Source organism: Centroberyx affinis, unplaced genomic scaffold (genome assembly GCF_046629955.1).
Source record: "Centroberyx affinis isolate AG114_WGS23_722 - 3 ecotype Tasmania unplaced genomic scaffold, CSIRO-AGI_Caff_v1 ptg005327l_1, whole genome shotgun sequence".
Taxonomy (NCBI): Eukaryota; Metazoa; Chordata; class Actinopteri; order Beryciformes; family Berycidae; genus Centroberyx; species Centroberyx affinis.
Window position 1 is genome coordinate 22,296 of NW_027282660.1, and position 21,240 is coordinate 43,535.

At 43.5% G+C, this 21,240-nt stretch overlaps 1 protein-coding gene across 1 annotated transcript in view; it reads right to left on the reverse strand.

Moving 5' to 3' along the window:
• Window positions 1-21,240, reverse strand: part of LOC139667154 (ETS domain-containing transcription factor ERF-like) — a 39,632-nt gene that overhangs the window by 13,789 nt on the left and 4,603 nt on the right. Inside the window, exon 2 of the mRNA XM_071546573.1 lies at window positions 1,182-1,416. Coding sequence (XP_071402674.1) covers window positions 1,182-1,416 — 235 coding nt within the window. The remainder of the gene's footprint in view (window positions 1-1,181; window positions 1,417-21,240) is intronic.

A 21,240-nucleotide genomic window follows, 5' to 3' on the forward strand; every position in this document is an offset into this window, starting at 1 on the left:
ATATTCCTGTGACCCCAGAGCGATCATGTGAGAGATGATGTACATATGAGCTACAGCGTCATTTCCCAGTTTACAGTCTGGCAGTAGTGCAACTCAGCAGAATCTGAATACAGAGAGCAAGGGTCGAGGCCAAGAAATAAAATGAGAGCTTTCATCACTTTTTTCCTCTCCTCCTTCCATCCTCCATTTTTTTCAAATGGCAGTTTAGCTTTTTTTTTAGATTGTGTACAGTGGAGAGAAACATGGAAATTATTTGGAAATACTATTTGACCTAGGTCTGCTGTGTATGCATGTATGCACACACACACACACTCTCCTGGCTGAATCATACTCCATCCTTTACTCAGGGGTCTGCTGAGCTTATCTTACCGCCCTGACACTTCTTTTTTTTTTTTTTTTTTTTTTTTAAATCGCTCTCCTACGCTTTACTGAGTTTATCCTAGTTCATCTACTTCATTCCCGTACAAGCATCAAAAATAAATCCGCTTCCAGTCCCTGTAACTTTACCTAAGCATGATGGACTTGTCTGTGCTCTCTGCTGTAATTTATCTTCTCTGGTGTTGCAGAAATGCTGAATATGAGCTTCAGTCCAGACTAGGCTTTCCAAGCATGTTGTAACTGCTGGCTATCAGATGTCAACATCCGCCTCGAATGGCATTGTTCTCACCTGCCCAAACGAACCTAACTTGAGGAGTTAACGATCCAGAGTTAGAAAAAACCGCTTGGTGTGAACAAAAGCTGAACAATTAATTGAAAAAAACATGCAAATCGCAATATGAAATTCTGCAATTTCCAAATCGCAGAGGCTGCAATTTATTGCTTAAGAGAGAGGGCCGTCCAAAACAGATTTCTGAACAAATGTGTTTTACAGCTCCAGGTAGTCTTTGGTCCATGAATCAAGTACAATATTGGTGAAAACCTCTTATAATTCTTACTAAGATCCTGCACACTGACATCTAGTTTTCTTTAAACAATTTTAAAGTTCTAAAAAATTTAGGACAAGAAAAACTTGATTAAACGTGATGATATGAGTCGCAGTTTAAATCGCAATTGCAATATTCTGTCAAATAATCTATTTTGATTTTCGATTTTTTTTCCGAATTCGATTTTTTGTCAATATCGTTCAGCTCTAGTGTGAACCCGCCCTCCGTCTCTTCCTTCACTCTCCAGGTTTGCCTCACCTTAGCGCTCGGCTGAGCTTGTCGTAGTTCATCTGCGGTTTGCACTTCCTGGCCCCCCACAGCCGGGCCACCTCGTCCGGGTCCTTGATGACGAACTCTCCGTAGTCTCCCTGCCAGGCGATGACATCGTGGTACTCCTCTTTCCTCAGCAGCTCCAGGATGAAGTGCCACAGCTGGATCTGTCTGGAGCCGGGGCTCGACTCGGGCTTGTAGGCCCACTCCGGGAAGGCAAACCCTGGGGTGGCAGAGAAGGAGAGAGGGGGGTCAGGTGGTTGAAAATGAATATATAGATTTTATACAAAGGAGGGATATGGATTCACTCCAGCTGCTAAACCCTCTGCAGTCTACTGTCTATCGTTTTTGCGCAGTATCTAATTCACCATTATCAGTATGTACTGTGGAAGTTGCAGTTTCAATTTGGATGCTGCGGTAATTGCGTCTAGAACTAATAAACGACAATAATCTATATGTTTTCATAGTACTTAAAGACACGTAAAAGTTGGCAACAAATCACTGAATAAAAGCCTATTTTTTTTTACGACTCGTGTTCTTGACACTTGATTTTTATGTCTCTAGGGAGAATAACAAATAAAGAACACAAGACAAATAAAATGGGGAAGAACAGGTCCCAGACCTTTTCTAGGAAGGAAAGCGAGATTAGTAAAGGAGGATGAGGCAACGTGTGAGGAGAAAAAGAGGAACAACAGTGGAATAGTGGAGTGAAGCATTTATGAGAGGACACAAGGCATGGAGCCGGTGGGATGAAGCCTCAACAACATGGAAGAGCAAATACTAACAGATTTCTTTTCACTGCTATGGCGCTGGAGCGGATCTAGCGCCTTGAGAAAAGCTGGTGATGAGTGTTACGGCTAAATCTGTTCCCATAGAACACAGTCAAATCAAAACTTCACCACTATCACCATCAAAGCTGGAGAATCAGCACTGTAAAAACAGATAGATTAACAGGCCTTGAGACATCTGCAGACAAAATATAAGCTACGGTTTTATGACACATACACACACACATACCATTATCTAACAGTAAAAAGTATAGGCTTTGTGTTGTAAAGCAGTGGGTGGCAGTAAAAGACTCAACACCACTTCAACACAAGGCCAGGCTGAATAGCAAAGGCATAGCGACACACACACACCTCATTAGTACCAGATGTGCCTTGGCAATCAGGCTGAGAAAGCTGAGGGTGGGAAACATATGGGCACACTACAACAATGCTGAATTTTGTCTCAATGTGTGTGTGTGTGTTACAGCAAAGAAACAAACTATCCTAAATACCAAGGTTACAGCTGGTTTCCCACTCCGAACAAAGGCGGTCGTATCTATATAGCATTAACAGCGAACTGTTAACAATGATATGCTGAAGGCTGACAGACTACAACACTTGGCCTATTGACCTAAGTTACAGTGACACTGCAGAACACAAGCGTGGTGATGTAATATTAACATGGTCGTATCATATCTGGTCAAGGCCTCCAAATACTGGGAAGTAGTGTATCGGTGTGTGGGCCCACTAATCTGACCTGCAATGATACAACATAGGGACTATTTTATGGCACCTGAGGCCCCATTTACACCTGGTATGAAAATGCAATCTGTATCTGGATATGCTATCCAATCACGCCCTTCGCATTTATTTACACCAGGTATTTATATGCGTTCTCACTGTCTCACTGCATTATGTCAGATGTGGGGAGGTGGCAAAAACAAACATGGCGAGCGTGAGGTCATTAGACGCAATACTGTACAGCCTGTATTTACTTTATTTGAGGAGGAAAGGTCGTCTTTTACAACTCTTTAGTAGGACAGAAACAGAAATGATGACATGTCGTTTTTTGCGGTAGTAGTGTTTGCATCTGCTGTGAACGCTGCTACAGTGACTCTTCACTACGGATGAAGGAAAGCAGCGATGACTGGTGAGAGCAGATCCTGCCGGATAAACTTCAGAGTCAGTTTTTACCCCATGGGTGGTACTTTCTCATAAAATGCAAACACACTGTATGGACTGCATTTACACCAGGCCGACTAGCTGAGATCCGATCACAATGCGCCGGTAGAACGGATCACAATCCAATCGTAATGCAGGCTGTGTGCGTTTACACCTTGCATTAGGCCTAACATGCGTTTTTCTTCATCCAGATAAGACGTCCAGATACAGATCGCATTTTAACACAAGGTGTAAATGGAGTCTAAGTGAGTCATGGAAAAACCAACCAAGTCAGACATGGAGAAGCCAAAGTCCACTATCAAGCATGCAAAGTGCAGCCGTGTGTCTGAGAAGGGCGTTAAGCCATGCTAGTAGTAATAATAGAGAGGTGGTGGTAGTAGTAGAAGTAGTATTAGTTTATTGGCTACATAGTGGGAAAGTCTCATCACTCAAACACCACAAGTGATACAGATATACAGCCAAGACCCATCAGGACCCTGCTCACATAGAGAAAACGTATTCCATCAGAAACAATATATACAGAGAAATAACCAGTGCCTTTGCTACTGGGTGACCACAATAAGAAAAGGCCAGGTATTTTTCTTTGATTTTGACACCATGGACAGACAAACTCTCCATGGTGTCAAAGGGATTTTTAGTTGGCAAGCAACCTAACCCCAAGTTTTTCAGAGGCACGTTGCCTCTTGCCACTGCTGCTAGCTCCCTACTGATCAGCATCTGGCTAAACAACAACACACACCAGTTGTGTAACTGCAATCCGCTATCCCCGTTAGGATAGATTTAAGAGCTTCAAGCTGCGTTGTTTCGGTGTCCAACAGACACCGGATTTTGCAAGCACTCTGGTGGGGCAAAGGAGCATTCTTTAAAATTCTTTTCATAGCTGCTCTATGAAAAATACATCGATCCCCTAATTCACAAATCCCTGGCAATTCATGAGAACATTTTAGAGATTTATCAATATTTAAAGGGCCAATCCATAACCCCTGAAGGGAGGTATTTTTTAATGGGTTTGGAGGCATTTTCTGATTTCAAACTTCAGCTCTTGATATAAGGACATACACTAGCTAAATCTGTCTTTTAGATATATTTTTAATGTATTAATATATTTGATTTCTGAATAATGGAGTACAGGAGAGCTTGATACAGCAGACTGTGCTTGGATGTGTGTGTGTGTCTGTAGATGTGCAATGGACAGAAACATGATAGGCAACTGTGTGTTTGAGAGTGCAAGGTTAAGTGTTTGCTATGCATCTCTCTTTGTATTTCATGACTTTGCCATGCTTTTGTAAGATATATAATAAAGTACACCTTGACATTCATAATTTCCAAATGATTTGGACCATGACGACGTTCGATTTGTGAATATGGCGTCTCTTCAAAGCACTTCACAACTTATGCTTCTTCATCTGAAGGCTTCAACTAACACACTCAAAAATATTCCACTTGAAGCTTTAAAAATCTCACCAACAAACGGCATGTTTTTAACGAAGAGAGAGGGAAAATATCTTGAAACACAGACCCCCTCCTGATGACTAATAAACCACATGCTGTTATCTGAGCTTCTTCTATTGTGTTTGGGGAATGAGCCAATAGACAGACAAGCTGGCTGTGATAGTTGATAATAGCCATTTGAAGGCAGATTACTAATGAAGTATGAGCATATGATTCATACAGCAGACAATAAGGCTGTTGTCACTGGGGACAGGTTAGGCATTGTGACACAGAGACAACATACTGGTGTAAAATGGTGTGAAGTACACTGTTTACTGGAGACACAAGAGTAATGTAAAATACGCATGTGCATATACACTCACAACGCACATAATGCAGACACACACACACACCGATGCAAACAACATGAGGCAGGATAAAATCAGAGTGGGCGAGCTAATATCACACACAGTACACAGACACGCAACATAGGTTAGTGGGGAGAGGTAAGTGGGTTCATGCGTGGGTGCACAGAGCACACAGACAAAGAACACAGGAATAGCAACCATGCCCACCGTGTGTGTGTGTGTGTGTGTATGTGTGTTGCAGATGTCCCTGCTGACTCATAGCCTGTTCGTTTGTCGTTCAGCTTTCACAGATTCCGCCTTTCTCCCCCTCAACGCCGCCGCCATCTCTTTTCTTTTTCTTCCTTTCTTCTTTTTCTTTCATTCCGTCCCTCCCTCGCTCCCTCTCTTAAGACACCCGTCTCCTAGCAACGAAAGCTTTTTAGCTCTAAAAATAAACGGCCGAGTCACGACAAACAAGGCAAAATATGATTCGATTACAGAAACTTGCCAAAAGTGTTAAGAGTTTAGGCACAAATCCAGGGAAGAACAGTGCGAAGGTGTGATATGTCTGAGGCTGTGTGACCAGTGGAGACCTGTCTCTAGAGCGATGGCTTCTCTGTCCTCTGCTGTCACACTGTTTACAATGGAAAGAACACACTGCATGTTCCCGAAAGTACTGAGAGAGAAGCAAGTTTGAACGCTCAGCTCGCTGCGTGCTGAACATAGTTTAACTTCAGCAAAAGACTGACATGCTTCAAACTAGTTTTCAGTAATCACTTAGTAACAGCAGGAGCAATGGCACTTTGCACAAGCATCTGTGCAGCGCTACTAGATAAAAAAAAAAAAAAAAAAAGAGGTGTGCCTTGGTGGACAGAAGGCCTCAGTAGTAGACTTACAGCACATGAAAGCATCGAGGCAAATACCAAGTTAACTTAATAATCACACTCAAATTCAATTACGCTTGGCTTCTGAAGACAGACAGACGAGGCTCGCTCAATCGCATTCAGGGTCATTTTTTGAATTGAGTAAGAGGCAGATCAACGTGCTGATAGAGAGACGGACGAGGCAGACAGACGGATACAGAAAGTCAGACAGACGCATACAGAAAGTCAGACAGAAAGGCAGACAGGCAGATACAGAAAGTCAGACAGCAAGGCCGACAGTCAGGCATGCAAGCAGATGCACAAGTGTGGTCCGGTTGGATCTGCATCTGTTACAGCTGGTGATTCATGTAATGTGAGTAAAAGATATGGACAGAGTGAGAGTTAGAGAGAGAGTGTTAGAGAGAGAAAGAGAGAGACACACACTGGGACAGCAATGGAGCGGGAATGAATCACTATCAGCTCACAGATGTAGCTTGAGCAGTGTGAGGAACCAGCGATCAAACTTAGGTGTCAAAAACAACCTATCATTATACTGGAAGAGAGCTACAGTGTTTGGCCTTGTGAGACTCAGACAAGGAGGGAGGTAAACCTATCCAGCTCAGCCTAAATTTTACAATATGTTTACACTGTAAGCAACTCGTCGCTGGAGGCCAATACATTTTCTACAGCCCGAGATCCAGTTGGCCAGTGAGACCGCAGTTGCGCTCGTTTCCTTGCGAGGAAAAACTGTCCGGTACTGAACTTTGCTTGTCTGCGGCCAATCATGTGTCAGCGCTGATTGATTTAGAGGTCTGGATGCAGAGCTGCAAGTCAGGAAAAGCTAAAGACAAATGAACCTGGTGGCCAACGTGCGATCTGGCCAGTTTTACTCCAGACAGGAAGAATTTTTGATTGTCGGGCGGAGGTGAAACACGCCATTTCAAGCCTCGCTGGATCCTATATATAGGCTAGCCAATTACAGGCTACAAAAACTCATTTACTATTAGCCTGCAGTCCCAAGCCACCTGCATTCGCCTTTTCCAAAAGAAACACAGGATCTGTGGAGCAGTGACCAGTGGGTGGGTGGGGGGGGTAGGAGGGGGTGGTGGGGGGGGTTCAACACACACACTCTGCTTTTCTCAGGACTCTGACGTCACCGCAGTCAGAATAGTGTTCTTAATAACAGATAGCCATCATTGGGGCATTGTCCAGGATGCCTGCAGCCGCTGAGACTAAACACAAACCTCCTTCACTCCGTCTCTCGCTCTCCCCTTCTTTTTACACGCCGTTCCCTCTATCCATCTATCCCTCCATTTATTTTTCCCTCCCTTCCTCCTATTCTTCGGTGGGTCTATATTTAGCTGCTGGAAAAGGTCGGCCCTGTGTCTGTCTGCAGGCTAATGCTTCTGGGGCATGGAGACGGATCCAGAGAGGTAACAGGCCGAGCTAAATGGCTGCGGGCCGGCTGACTACTGAAATCTGGTCGGGGCTTATCAGGGATGGGATCGGGACAACACAGAAAGGCAGGAAACAAACGGGTACAGAGCAGGAAAAGGGGAATCTCCGCTGGGAGTGAATGGGACTGCTGTGTCCAAAAAGACTGCAATTCTGGAAAAACATGCAAATAAAAAACAACTGGAAAAAAAATCACTTCAGTGTTCCCACACATCAAATTCAAGGCCTTATCAATGACTTTCCAGGTCTTGTTTGGTGAAATTCAAGGACTCAAAATTGGCAGTGACAAAACTGGCATGGCATTGGTCAAAATTAGACAAATCAGAGGCTTATGTTTTTACTCATGATCATGTCAAATCAAGAAATCATGGTGAAATCCTTCATTTTAAAACTGAACACTGCTGCTATATCAACGCAAGTCTCCATCAAAGGGTTTTCTTCATTTGAGATGATCCTCGGACAGAAAGAGGTCCCTCGGCAAGACGATCCAGTCATTTTTCAAAAATTTTTTTTAGTCAAATCCGAACTTTAAAAGGATTTTCAAGGACTGTGGGAAACCAGTCATATCTTTGCTTCTGTTGTCGATGGAACGCAACGCCTCGCAACACGCAACACATTACAACACGACACGTCTGATAAGTCAAGTGATTCTCAGTGGGGTGATGATCACAGAGAGAGAAGTCCAACGCTTGTCTGACACATCTTAACAAGCCAATCTGGTTCCCAACACTTAGCCTATCTCACAATCAGTGAAGGTGAATGGCAGCAATATACGTGATCAGCAGGGCTAAAAAAAACTGTCATCAAAAGGTCTAGGATACATTTTGATGTCAAGCAGATTATTCAACTTGAACTGGTTGTGGTAAAGGGAACACACATTTACTATAAGAATGACAAGGGACATAAACTATGTAATATTCAGGAAGGAAATGGAGAACATAAAAAGTTATAGTGGGGGTGAAAGCCGGAAAATGGTGAATCCACATGAAAAAGAATGGAGCTGTGTGTCCAAACACAATCCCACGCTGGATTTACGAAATAATCAGTTAAAAGCAGAAGGGCGACAAACAGGGGAATGCCATTTCATTATCAGGACTGAGATCAGGAACACAAAATAAGCAGGAAAATGGTCATTTACTATTAAAAATGAATGGGGGAGTTGTGTGTCCAAAGAAAAAATCCCCTCATTTATGACAATAATGAAATGGACAGTTAACAGCAGAATGGCAACAGTTGTTTTACCATCAGGGAGGAGAGCAATTCTGTTCTCGTATATAAACTAGTTTTAGTTGACTATAAGGCTAAAACATGGCCAAAATAAAAATCCTGTTTATTTTGTTATATTGTGATCATGGTTATTACTCTTGATTCTTATTCATAAGGATTTGAGGAATATTTTACACTTTTTTTACACTTATAACTAGTTTCAACTACAGCAGACTTTCTAAACAAAATGATACGTTTAAATATTGTTAATATGAACAGTTTTAAATAAACTACAATCGTGGTATAAGATCGTGTGTTAATCATGCAGCCCTAGTTGACTGTTGACCCAGTTTTTCCCTGCTTCAAAATCTACTCCTCTACAACAGCAGAATTACAACCAACAGGCCAATGCTGCTGTATGAAGGAGCCCTGAGCGCAGCACCTCAAACTACTGTTTTAAAACCCTCTTTGAGCTGATCTCATAATTACTGTTAAAGGATGGAGTTCAGAGTCGCGGAGCCAGCGGCTTAAAGCCAGGAGGAGACGAGCAGAGCAGACGGGATGAAGGGGAAGTCAGGTGGAAAAGAGTGGAGAGAGGAGGAGGATAAGAGGAAGAGGGGGAGAAGGAGAAGGAGAAGAAGAGACACACTCCAGCGGAGATCAAATGGAAAGGAGGACGGCCGTCTGCAGGTGCACAGCATGAACCCTCACCTCGGCTCTCACATGATCCCTCCATTACGTAAGGCTTACAGGCAGACAGATAGACAGAGGAAGGAGGGGAGACAGGGTGAGTGTGAGAGAGAGAGACACCAAGTGAAAGAGACAGAAAGAGAAAAAGAGAGAGAGAGAGAGAGAGAGAGAGAGAGAGAGAGAGAGAGAGAGAGAGAGAGAGAGAGAGAGAGAGAGAGAGAGAGAGAGAGAGAGAGAGAGAGAGAGAGAGAGAGAGAGAGAGAGAGAGAGAGAGAGAGATACAGACAGAAATACAGAGACTGGGGGGAGAAAACGAGTTCCTGACAAAGTAGAAGGTTGAACCTAACTTGTGAAGAATAGAGAGGAGGTGAAAGTGGAACAGAAAGGTAAAAAAAAGAACAAATTGTCAGATTCTTAGACTGGAGGAAGAGGAAAGGAGTGTAGGTTAAAGTGTATGTGTGTTCATTTCCTAACAGAGTGAGTCAGAGACAAAGAGACTGACAGAGAAAAAGGGAGGCCAAAAGAGCAAGAGAAAGAAATATTGAGACTAAGAGAGAAAGACAGAAGGAGACAGAGAAAAATATACTGTGCGTGTGTGTGCGTGCGTGCGTGTGTGCGTGCGTGCGTGCGCACGCGCGCGTGTGTGTGTGTGTGTGTGGTTTCACTTGGGGAACTGAGAATTGTAAGGATAGAGGCAGGAAGACAGCCTGGTTTAACAGCAACAGCAGAAACTAAGACAAAATCAAGACAAAATATGTTTTTTTATACAAAATATGTTCATTGCACCAGTCGGCATAAGGCATAAATACACTCTGTTAGTGCAGACGATTTTATATTAGTAACTTATATACAAAAAAACCAAACCAAGCTTCCACACACCTGCCATAGGCAAATCACGAGACTAGTAGCTAGACGATCCATCTATAAGCTGAACTGTGGGGAGAAGTTGGCCGATTTCGACAGCGATCTGTGTTTGGTTAGCAATAACTCTATTTGTTGGCCAGGAATAGTTGGCAACAGCTTAACTTTTGGGTTAAATGACTCGTCAGCAGTGATTAAGTGTTAAGGTTTGTTGATAATAGCTAAATTTTTGACGATAATGAAAATTTATGCTAGATTTGACAGCAAAGAAGATTTGGTAACGCCACTGATGCTGTAACTAGCCATCCATGAGCAAGCAACGCATGGCTTAAATCAGCCCACAGGCTGTCCGGGGATGATGTGGTTGCTTTCTATCTCGGTGCACAAACATCCATCTTCCAAATAGCGTGTGCTGTGAATGATGCTTCCCATGCACCGCGAGTAATCCAAGCTAAACAAATTCTCACCATTTGCTTTGAGACGTTTTTGAGGATAAACAGCTGCAATGCTGCGTTTTGAAGTCTGCAGAAAGGAGTTAAGATACAGAATATCAAGTAGGGAGTTTGACTGTTTCTCATAGCAGTGAAGTCTTGGACTGCATAGTGAAGCCTGTAAGTGCATAAACCACCTTTGCTACAGCTGAGACAGCTAAGCTAGTCTAATCTGTGACACGGCGGCCGCCCAAGCCTGGCCAGACAGAAACCTGTCGCGTCCCGGGGAACTCTGCAGCACGTTGCAGGCAGCCAAGGCTGTGATTAAGCCAGACCTGGCTCAGGGTGTGTGTGTGTGTGTGTGTGTGTGTGTGTGCGCAAGTCAGTTATTATGCTCTGCTACAAGGAGAAGCTCCTGTTGCATTCAGCAAGCCCCTCAGGGTTGAATGGCTGATAAAGGATGACTGAACCATGTCACCATGATCTACCATGACCATGATCCACCACAACATACCATTTGGTGGATGCACCTTAGAATATCAATGCATACAGTTTAGGTGTTGGTGGACCCAGTGAGAACATCCCTAACCCTGGCAGTGTTGGTAACATGCTCTTCACACTCAGCTACAGAGGGAATGGAAGCTCTGCTACCATGTGTTCAAGACAAGACAAAAAGGTGGGAACTAACAGATTAAAAGCAGGAAAAAAGGAAATCTCCACTAGAAAAGAATAGGAGTGTTGTGTTAATGAGAAATAAAATCGTAAACAATCGCATCACTGATGATCTCAGAGCCCAAACTTCTATCAGCACTCGTAATCTGCAGCGCTTGCTGAAAAGCAGCCAAGGTTGGAGACTTATCAGTTTCATGCCTATATCCCAGAGAGGAAAAACACACACCCACCCACACACACAGTGTGAGTGTGTGTTTGAAACTCGCCTGAGCATGCCTTCCTCCCAGAAAATGACGGCCCTGTAAAACATTCAGCTGTAATGAGCTCCTGGCTACCTGACTGGCTGACTGTATAACTCAAGCTTACTTCCTATAGTCAGGATGGGAATTTGGTTTGAAGGGTGTGTGTGTGTGTGTGTGTGTGTGTGTGTGTGTGTGTGTGTGTGTGTGTGAGACAGAGAGACAGGAGGGAGGGGGAGAGAGAGAGAGAGACAGAGAAAAAGAGAGCGATCATGTTTCTATCCAGAGGTGCATTGAGGCAGCATTGATTCAGCTGGTCTAGCTGGTCTGTCTGTTGCACAGCAACACACACAGGTGCACACACACACACACACCATTACTTTTAGATCTTCATAATGATTTGTTGTCTGTTCGTTCAACTGCAGGTAATAAGGCTGACGCCCATCAGACTGAAGCCAACCAGTGACAAACTCAACACAGCAGCCAGCTCAGCAGTCAGGCAGTAAATCAAGAGGCTTGGCTGCTTAATAACATCAAACTGGGCAGCAGGGTGGCAGTAATAATAATTTGTGTATTTTTCTAAACCCGTTGCAGAAATACTACATTTACGATTAGCATAATAACCATAAAAAGTATGCTTTTATTTTGAAGGTAAACCCACTTTACATCCGGTCTTATTCAGTCCTTCTCTGGCTGGTTTGACGCAGCTACTTTGAAGCACAACTCTGTTTAACTAAAGCAACACAAATGAAACCGTTTATGCAAAGTTGGCTACTTGACAAATGTATTTACCAAACATACTGACGTGTACAAAATTTGGTCAGTGAGAGAGTACCAGTGTCGGTTTTGGTACAATTTCAGAAGAGGCAGTGGTACATCAACACAGCAAGAACACTAGCACCACTGCAGGAGAAAATGTGACGTGAAAGTTAACAGTATAGTTTAGTTTCCCTTCCATCAAAAACACAAAAAAGTATCGTCCTGGTGCTTAGAATCAATGCATAGCCTGAAGAACGAGGCACTTGTTGCTAGTGACAGTGAACAGTGAATAAACTAGTCAGAGACAGATAGAGGCCGCTGTGCGACTGGAGTGATTGGCAGAGCAGTGGTTGGAGAGGGGACTTCGGAGTGGGGGAGAGAGAGAAGATAAATTTCTGTGTTTAAATCTGGCTTCTGTGTTGTGGTCTGCTCGCCAGACTACTTTCATTTTCCTCCAAACACACACACACACACACACACACACACACACACACACGGTGGCCAGGCCAACGACGATAACTTGGTGACTTCAACTGTTGGATTAAGCCATGTGAACATTGGTGCGCACACACACACACACTAGTGTCACCACAGCCCAGAATAGGCCCCGTAGCTCCAAATCCAGGGAACTAGATGAGTGAGTCAGTCTCGTACTCTCTGCCAATCACATTTCATCTCCTCCTTTCGCCTTTCCTCTCCTTCTCTCCACTAATGCAGCTTTCCTTTCAGCATCTTTCCACACAGACAAGGAGGCTCCGCTGCCTATTACCACTAGTAGGACAACCAGCTCAGCATGCAGGAGGTTCCCCCAGGGATGTGTTTGTGACATGACAAAAAAAATCCAAAATTAATAATGTGGAAGAAAGCAAGAAAACTGGCATTTCCATTGGAAATGAACGGTAATTGTATGTAACTTACCGTTACTCACATCATGGGCAGCAGGGTGACTTAGCAGTTAAAGAGACTGTCATGTAACCAGAAGATAACAAGTGCAGGAATTTGATTTGATTTGTACACCGATTAACAATGGGATCCCAACTATCTCCAAATGTCATCTGCAGGTTTTTCTTTCCCTCATACAGAGCGGATCAGTTTCACCACACCCTTGGTTTGGAAAGGAAACAAATAGCTATGGCAACTGGCCAGCTAAGATCACAGCTCGAGGAACAACAAGTTAGTTCATTGCTGGGCGATGTACTCATCAATAGTAAAAAAAATATCAGACATAGATATCGATACATAATATCAACATAGAGAGCGAAAGTGGCATCAATTATATCTGCATTTGATGCCTTTCTATCTTTACACAAGCCAATCATTAAATTCAGACTAATAAGTGACATAAGTTGCAATTCCCTTCCCTACTTTCAACTTCTCTATGTTGAATTCTTTCCAACACTCCATTTTGGCACCTTTCTATCATACATGATCATTCTAGTTTCACAGGAATATACACCGGTAGTTGCTCAAAATGGAGATCTAGGACTATAAGCTTCTTGCACTGTTACACTGACTGCAAGTGGCTCTGGATGAGAGCGTCCGTTAAAATGCCTAAAATGTAAAAGAGTGAGAAGGGGACTTTCTACATGTGTCATGTCTTGGTGTGTTAGTCAGTCTTTCCTTATTGGCAGAGCCACGGCGGTCTTAATTCCTTAGTCTATTGCATTAAAGCTGGATCTTCCAGTCTCTAGACTGAGTGGCTCGCTCCCTGTGTAAAAACATTAAAGACAGAGGCACGACGGCGTCACCGCAGGGAGATGGCAGCCCAAATGAGCACGCTCGCTAGCTAGCTGCAGCGAGAAAATTAAAAGAGTGTGTGTGTGTGTGTGCGCGTGTGTTAATGCAACACAGACATCACCCATTTTCATGGCATGTGGGGGGTCCGGGCCCCCTAATAAAGTGTGCCTGCTATGTGTGTGTGTGTGTGTGGCAGAGAGTGGGGGAGATGAGTGAGTGAGTGAGTGCATAACTGACTTTCAAGTTTCAGTTAAAAAGAGGCCCAACTCACTCGTCATTGCTGTTGGCCCTGGGTTCTCAAACTATGGAGAGGGACATCAAATGGGTCAAGAACCTACTGAATGAGGGCTGAGAGAGTCAACTCTTTCAGCTCAATAAATTCAAGATGTAAAGGGAGACTGCTATTCAATGGTTAAGGATAAAGCATTCCTTCTCTATTAGTTCATTCATTACTGTTATTTAATTCATCAAGTGATTCAAGCAGGTTACATAAATCTTTTCAATTGCTAGGATTTTTAAGAATCCAACTTTAAACTGATGTAGTGAAGGACATTGGTCGAGTGTGTGTGTGTGGAGAGGGCGATAAAGGAAGGACACAGGGAGGGAGAGAAAGCAGACCAAGTTTATGGCCTGCTGATGGTGTTGACCTGGTCAAATGGTGCCATTCTTATCACCAATGCAATTTATGGCCTCGCTTTGAAGCGATTTACCAGACAAATCTAAATCCTACATGAAATCTAATGGAGATTCTACAACTGTTCAAAGTTAATCTCAACACTTAAGATGCGTAAACCTACTTGTGAAATTGTGAAAAGACTAAATTTGGTTTCTAATCTACAGTCTTTCACATATAGAGCCCCTGATTAGAATTACATTAGACCGGGAACCCCATTCTGGGAAGATTTTTTGCTGTTGGGCCAAGTAAAATTCTGTGAAGGTAAATAGTAAAATATGAACTAAGCATGTAAGCGATGTAAGATGATTGTGCAGGGACGTGCTCAGAAACTAGTGTCCGAAATTAACTTTTCTGCTCACCTGCTGTCAAGGATTGGTAACCAAAAAAAAAATATTAGTACTTTAAATAGGCTACATTGTTCAAACAATTATGTCACTCGCATAACCGAGGCATTTAAATGTTATCGTCTCAGAAAGTTACCGGCCGGTGTGGCAGGTGACCAAGACTGACGGTAGAGCAGCGTAACAGGAAGCCAATCAGGAGCCTGTTAAATGTAGAGCCGTTGTTTTGCTTTGATTTTATTGGCTCACGGTCAGAGAGTGTACGGAGGCCAGGAGGGAGAAAGTTTTAGAACAGGAGAAGAGCAAAGACTGTATGCTGTATGTAGAAAAAAGAAAGAAAAAAAACATGAAATCCTGAGACTAATAACAGTGATCATACTATCTTGCAAAACAACCAGGATTATCATTTTAGCTATCATCGTGCAACTGTAACTGATCCCATTTGATGACCAGGCTGAAACAGACTTTGTCATGATGTTGTAACCTGTAAAACTCCCCTCCACCTCCTCACCTCCATCGCCCCTGTGCTCCTCTGCTCATCGACTCATCCCTGCTTTGATCTGCCCGGAGGTGAGATATCTGCTGTGGCCTGTCAGCTGTGTGTTAGTAGGTGTGTGTGGGTGTGTGAGAGAGGGAAAGAGAGAGCGTACATGTTTGTTATGGGGGAGGGGGGGGACTCCCCTGAACCACTGCCTGCCTGTCTGAGTGGATGTCTGGGAAAGTGTGTGATTCAGGGTGAAGGTGTGTGTGAGGGAAAGAGAGAAAGAGTGTGTGTGTGTGTGTGTGCGTGTGTGTGTGGCAGGGGTGTGAATAAAGCTCTCAATTTTATTGCTGTCTGTCTGTCTTCTCAAGTTATCAGTCTTTTGCCTTTTCTGTTCAAGGAGACATGCTGGACTGGAATACACCGCTAACACAAACATTATCTTTTTGAAGTATGAAATACGCACATACACACTTATTGCTCTGTTTCTCTTGTCACACACACACTCATTCCCTTAAATATAGACACACCACACACACAGATAGCCGCACAGACTCTGGGCAGGTTGTGACAGCCGAGAGAGAGAGAGAAAACCAAAGGGCTCCCACCAGACTAGTAGGGATGTTAATGATTAATCGACGGCCGATTAATCACCGTTAACAATTTTAATCGATCAAGCATATATTAGTAGATAATGTATCTTATGTGCTATTTCTCATTTTTTTGGAAATGATTTACCTCCACAAGGGCGCAATTTAACTTTCACCGCCTATACAGAGGAAGAAGAAAGCCAAGCAAGCCGGTGGAAGCATTACACCCGAAAAGACAACAGTGTTCATTGTAAACATTGTAATACAAGTTGAAATACAGCACCTCTACCTCTACAAGCACAATGAAAGAGAAAGCATTCCCCTGGCTGGCAAAGTTGCCGCGACACTATTTGTGCCTCCCGACCCGGGACAGCTGTTCCCCCGGAGCGTGTGTTTCAGGATGGACTGACTGTCACCAGGCTGCGCACTGGACTCATCCCTGACCACGGAGATACGCTCTTATTCTTAAATAAACCAGTAGATTGTCGTGCCATTGTTTCCAGTACATAAACTGTGGCAGTGCCATAATATCGGCACGGCTGGTACAACATAAAAAGTTAATCAATGTATAGAAATTGATCTAAATCGCTCTGTAATGCGTCTAATGTGCGCATCACGTCATGTCTGTCATTTGGCGATGCAGTAGCTCTGTACTCAACCTGACAGTCCGTCTCCTGTTCTGAAAACGTTATAAATACAAAATTCCACAATTTCTCCGAACTCGCATGTGTTGTAACGGTAAAGAGTAACTTGATACTTTTCAATTGGACAATTCTAACACTGCTCAACACTCAGAAAGTTAACATGAGTGCAGTGCAGAGACTTCACTGCATATTCTGCCAGTTGGGTTCAGTTGGACACAATGTAAAGACAATTTAAAGTAATGAACCCTAAAGAAAGTACATTTTCAGCTTGTTGGAAACACTGACATCCGTTGTCGCGGGTCCCGACTCTTTTGAATTATGCTTGGTTGAGTAACTTGTTGAGTAGGCCTAAAGACAGGTGTAAAAACACACATTTTGTATTTTCTATTTTCTGTGTCAAAAGCTGTTTTTTACATAATGACTAATCGAGTAATTGGTCATTAACGTGACCAACGATCGCTTAGGCAAATTTCTGAAAATTTGCATCCCTACACCAGCCCGATGACTGGAACAGACAAAACAGACAGCAAGACAGACTGAGTCCGTCTCTCTCTCTCTCTCTCTTCATTCCCTCGACCCCCAACAGGTTTTCTCTGCTCTGAAGGTCCCAGACAAGACAACCGCCGCCTGCAGAGTCAGCGAAACCTTCTCTCCTAGCTCACTGTGCCAAAACATTACATCATTTACCTTTACATTTTTCATTTAAGGCATTTAGCCATGTGACACTGTCGCTGGGATCGACCCTAGAATGAGCGAGTTGTAGTGACACTGGGCACACGTTGGCTGTTGCAGGGATCAAACTTGTGACTTTTTTGTTACAGGACGGTGTCTATAACCTCTAGGCCATCCTGCTGCTTCCTAAAAAACAGCCATCATCAACCCAGTCTATACACCATCCATCCCCAGGCATTAGACAGAGCCACAGACCGCACATTCACCAAGTACAAAAATGCAGAGTAGCCTAATTTATGTGTGTGGCATTGGTTCAGAGACATTATTATACTTTATGAAGACACTTCAAGTCTTCAGGTTCACAGTGCATACAAAGACCTGGGTTCAGCGTAAAGAATTGTTTCTACTTGCCCTTAGTATATTTTTACCGGCCCAGCAGACAAAAAGACAACCACTTTTCATATATTTAAGTAATTTATTACTGTTAAATGTATGATACTGGCTGCTCTTAAGGCAAATTGACAGAAAAATTAGAACAAAAAATAACTGACTGAATAAATTTGAAATGCATGATTTTAAGTATAAACTGCCCCTTGCTGCACTCATTGTATTCATAGATGAGCTCAAATGACTAACTATTAGAGGCTTTTCTGTAAGTGTAACCAGCAGTAAAACCCAGAGGGGAAATTCATTCAAGGCTGGTGAGTCTCTCCACTCATTTCATTCATCTTGCCAGCACATTAATGGGACCTGATGAGGGGTTGTCAACCACACGCTCTCCCAACATACAAGTTAGGTGCTGCTGCCTGTTGTCGTGGGCATGAAAATGAATCGGCTACATCCGCCTTTCTCAGAAATCACTGACTAAAAAGTACAAACAGTATGGGATTGATTCATCATTTTCAACTGGAGGAAACTACTACAAATACTTTTCGTTTTGTGACTGAAAGTAGCCGAGGCCGTGCCTGCTCCACATGAACTTTTTTTCCCCCGGGCAGAGAACCCAACTGGGCCCATGTCTGACCAATCAACTGGCCCAAGTCAACATTTGGCCCTGAGCCATCAGGCAATCCTTAATATCGAACGCAGGAACTTAAATATGTACAAGACAGCGTAAACTACATTCAACATTCAATTTCTATGAATGTTTAAAGGCTGCATGGCTCACAGTATAGCTGTGAAAATGCTCTTAGCTTGCAAGTGTGGTTTAGGTGGTTAGAAATGCATCTAGAATCATATTTGCAAGAAAACAGAAGGCTAACAGAAACCTGTTAGAGGTGTTTACCAGGGAAAGGGTATGCAGCATTTACACGGCATTTCTAAACTTTGGACATTTCACATTTTCAATCCAGCAGTGTGGGGAAAAACACATGTGGGTCGCCAACAAGTGTATGGGTAGGAAAAGTCTGGGTTGGATCAACCCAGTCCAAACAGCCACTTTCTCGCTCTCTGCAACCTGTAGGCTTTCCCTCAGTAACTCCAGAGGTGGTGCCCTAGAGGAAAATTACCAACTTATTTTGCTTAATTTCTTTGCATTTGGTTTATAAATGAGCTACATTTTTTCTTGTTGAAGACTTCCTAATTGCTTGTGAATGCCACTGTGGGATCTTGGGAGTTTTCAATCCTCCCATTTCATTTCTAAAACCCATTCCAGCCTAGACGTTGCCACCTAGGTCTCTCTAATTGCCAGAAAATAACCTGGCATGCTTCCTCTAACCACCCTTGTTAGCTAAAACAAGACACCCCAAAACACACATATGGCATTTGGTGGACACTTTTGCGTTGACAGCAACATGAGTGTAACTGCTTTAGCATTGGCGGGGGCTAGTGGGAACGCAATCCCTAACCTTGGCAGTGTTATACAGAGCTAAACAGGACCACACCTAGTCTGTCCCCTTGTTCTCTCGACGGTGTCTCTCCAAGGTAGCGGGCAGACACAGAGACACACCGTCCCGGTAGAGACCAAACCCCACCTTCCCAAATCCTTCTGACCATAAACGAAGCCAAAACAGCCACTCATTCTCCACTCACCAGAGAAGACAGCCATAATACACGGTGCCACTCTCCCCACCTCTCTTAGTGAGGTTGAATCCAGCCAAAACAGCCACAGACAGAGCACAGTCCTGCCTACACCTTCTGTCTCTCTGGTTCAATACTTCAACCTCCAAAACGGCTCCAAGGGCAAACAGTGTGGGAAACTGTCAGTCTACATTTCTCCATGAACAAAAGGGCTTGAAACACCTCACTGAGAAGGCTTTATGTGATGGATCTACTAGACCACATAGTTCAGAACATGGCTTTCCACAACATTTTACCACTAAAAATATAACAAAAAGGTGTCTGGGAGACTAAATGTGAAAGCACAAAGTCATTCTAGTTAAAGCGCTGTCAAACCTTAGAGCAAACTGAACTAAATGAAAGGAGAAGGCAAGTTTATGCAAAGGGGATTCGTCGGTGTGTGACCCAACCGATGCTACGGCCGGAAGCCCGGTATCCTGTCAGGTGTTGCAGAGATATCGATCCCCCTGCAGACGCTTTCCTTATCTGCTCAGTGGGGCGAGTCGTTGGTTCCACTCGGCTTCCTTCTGTCCTTTCATCTGCCCTGCTGGGGGTCCACAGCCAACACACGAGGAGCCAACACAGATACACTCAATCATAAATACTCACAGGCACAAGCAAGCAGGCAGGCTGACAGACAAGCAGGGCAAAACAAACAAAGACATTTTGTGGACGATGAGCACATTCTTTGCACGTTTGCACCGAAAACTGCCGCTTTCCTTACAAATGACAGTGCGCGGGATAAAGTAGACGCCGGCACTTTGTCTAAGCCTAACCTGTATTTCTGCTGCTCACAGATCCAAACCTGAATTCCTCATAGCAAAATTACATGGAAGCATATGCCTCAGGAACACCTAGGCTCCACGAGGCTCTTAACGCCAGTTTCCCAACCTCAGGCTGAGTAAGGGAGAAACTTAATATCTCTGAGATGCTGCACAACAACCGCCGTAGTTCCCTTAGGCAAGACACTTCAAACCACAAGAGCTCTGATTGTGCCTGCTATACGGCTGAAGCTGTAAAGATGTTTGTGTCTAGCAGGGAGGGTATAAGTCAGCAAAATCAACAAGCTTCACGTTTGTGTATACTAATAAAGTTTGATTAAACTTACTCTGTTTGTGTTTACAGCATACGGCTCTGTCATAGAGTAAATATCATTGTTTTTAAATTCTGGACCAATATGAATTTCCTAATGTCAAAATCATTCCATGCACCACATTCATTGGGCTACAGGAAAAGTTAAAATCCTGACAAAAGATGTGGAGTTTGAGACACTTTCACAAGTTCTAAATTAAACTCGCACTTGCTTTGATCTGTATTTGAAGGGTTTAATTCCAAAATTAGGTATCTGTTACTTGTGAAAAAGTGAAAGCTTCGCTTACAAAATATTCAATAGCACCAAATTAAAACAAATGATGCTACTTTTTAAAGGACAGCCAGCAACTTAACTCCTCAGTTTGCTTAATAATGCTTTTACAGATTGGATCCTCTAGATTTCAGAAATACTGGATGATGAACTTCAGGTACTAAAAACTTTCCAAAATCGATATATAGCATTTTGGAATAGAAGTCTTCATTTATGTCCTTTGGGGCGCTGTAAAGCAGTCTTCGGAGAACCTGGTTGTTGAAAGTGCTTTATGAATAAATTTGACTTGAAAATTTTGATAAATGTTGGATGTCTACCTACACCCAACTCTCGCGTGAGGCCCTGGTGTTTATTTGGCCAACATGGCTCGGGCAACCGGTTGTCTATTCTCTTAGTTTTGCACGGGTCGCCAGAGCCATTGCACACACACACACACACACACACACACCTACACACAAACACTTCCAGGAAAAGAGGCCTTCCGCAGCATCGAGGGACGATAGCGGCAGCACAGACCGGGGCCGTGGATCAAACGGTCACGGCTGCTGTCTGAAAATCAGCGGCTTGACGACTCACCAGAGA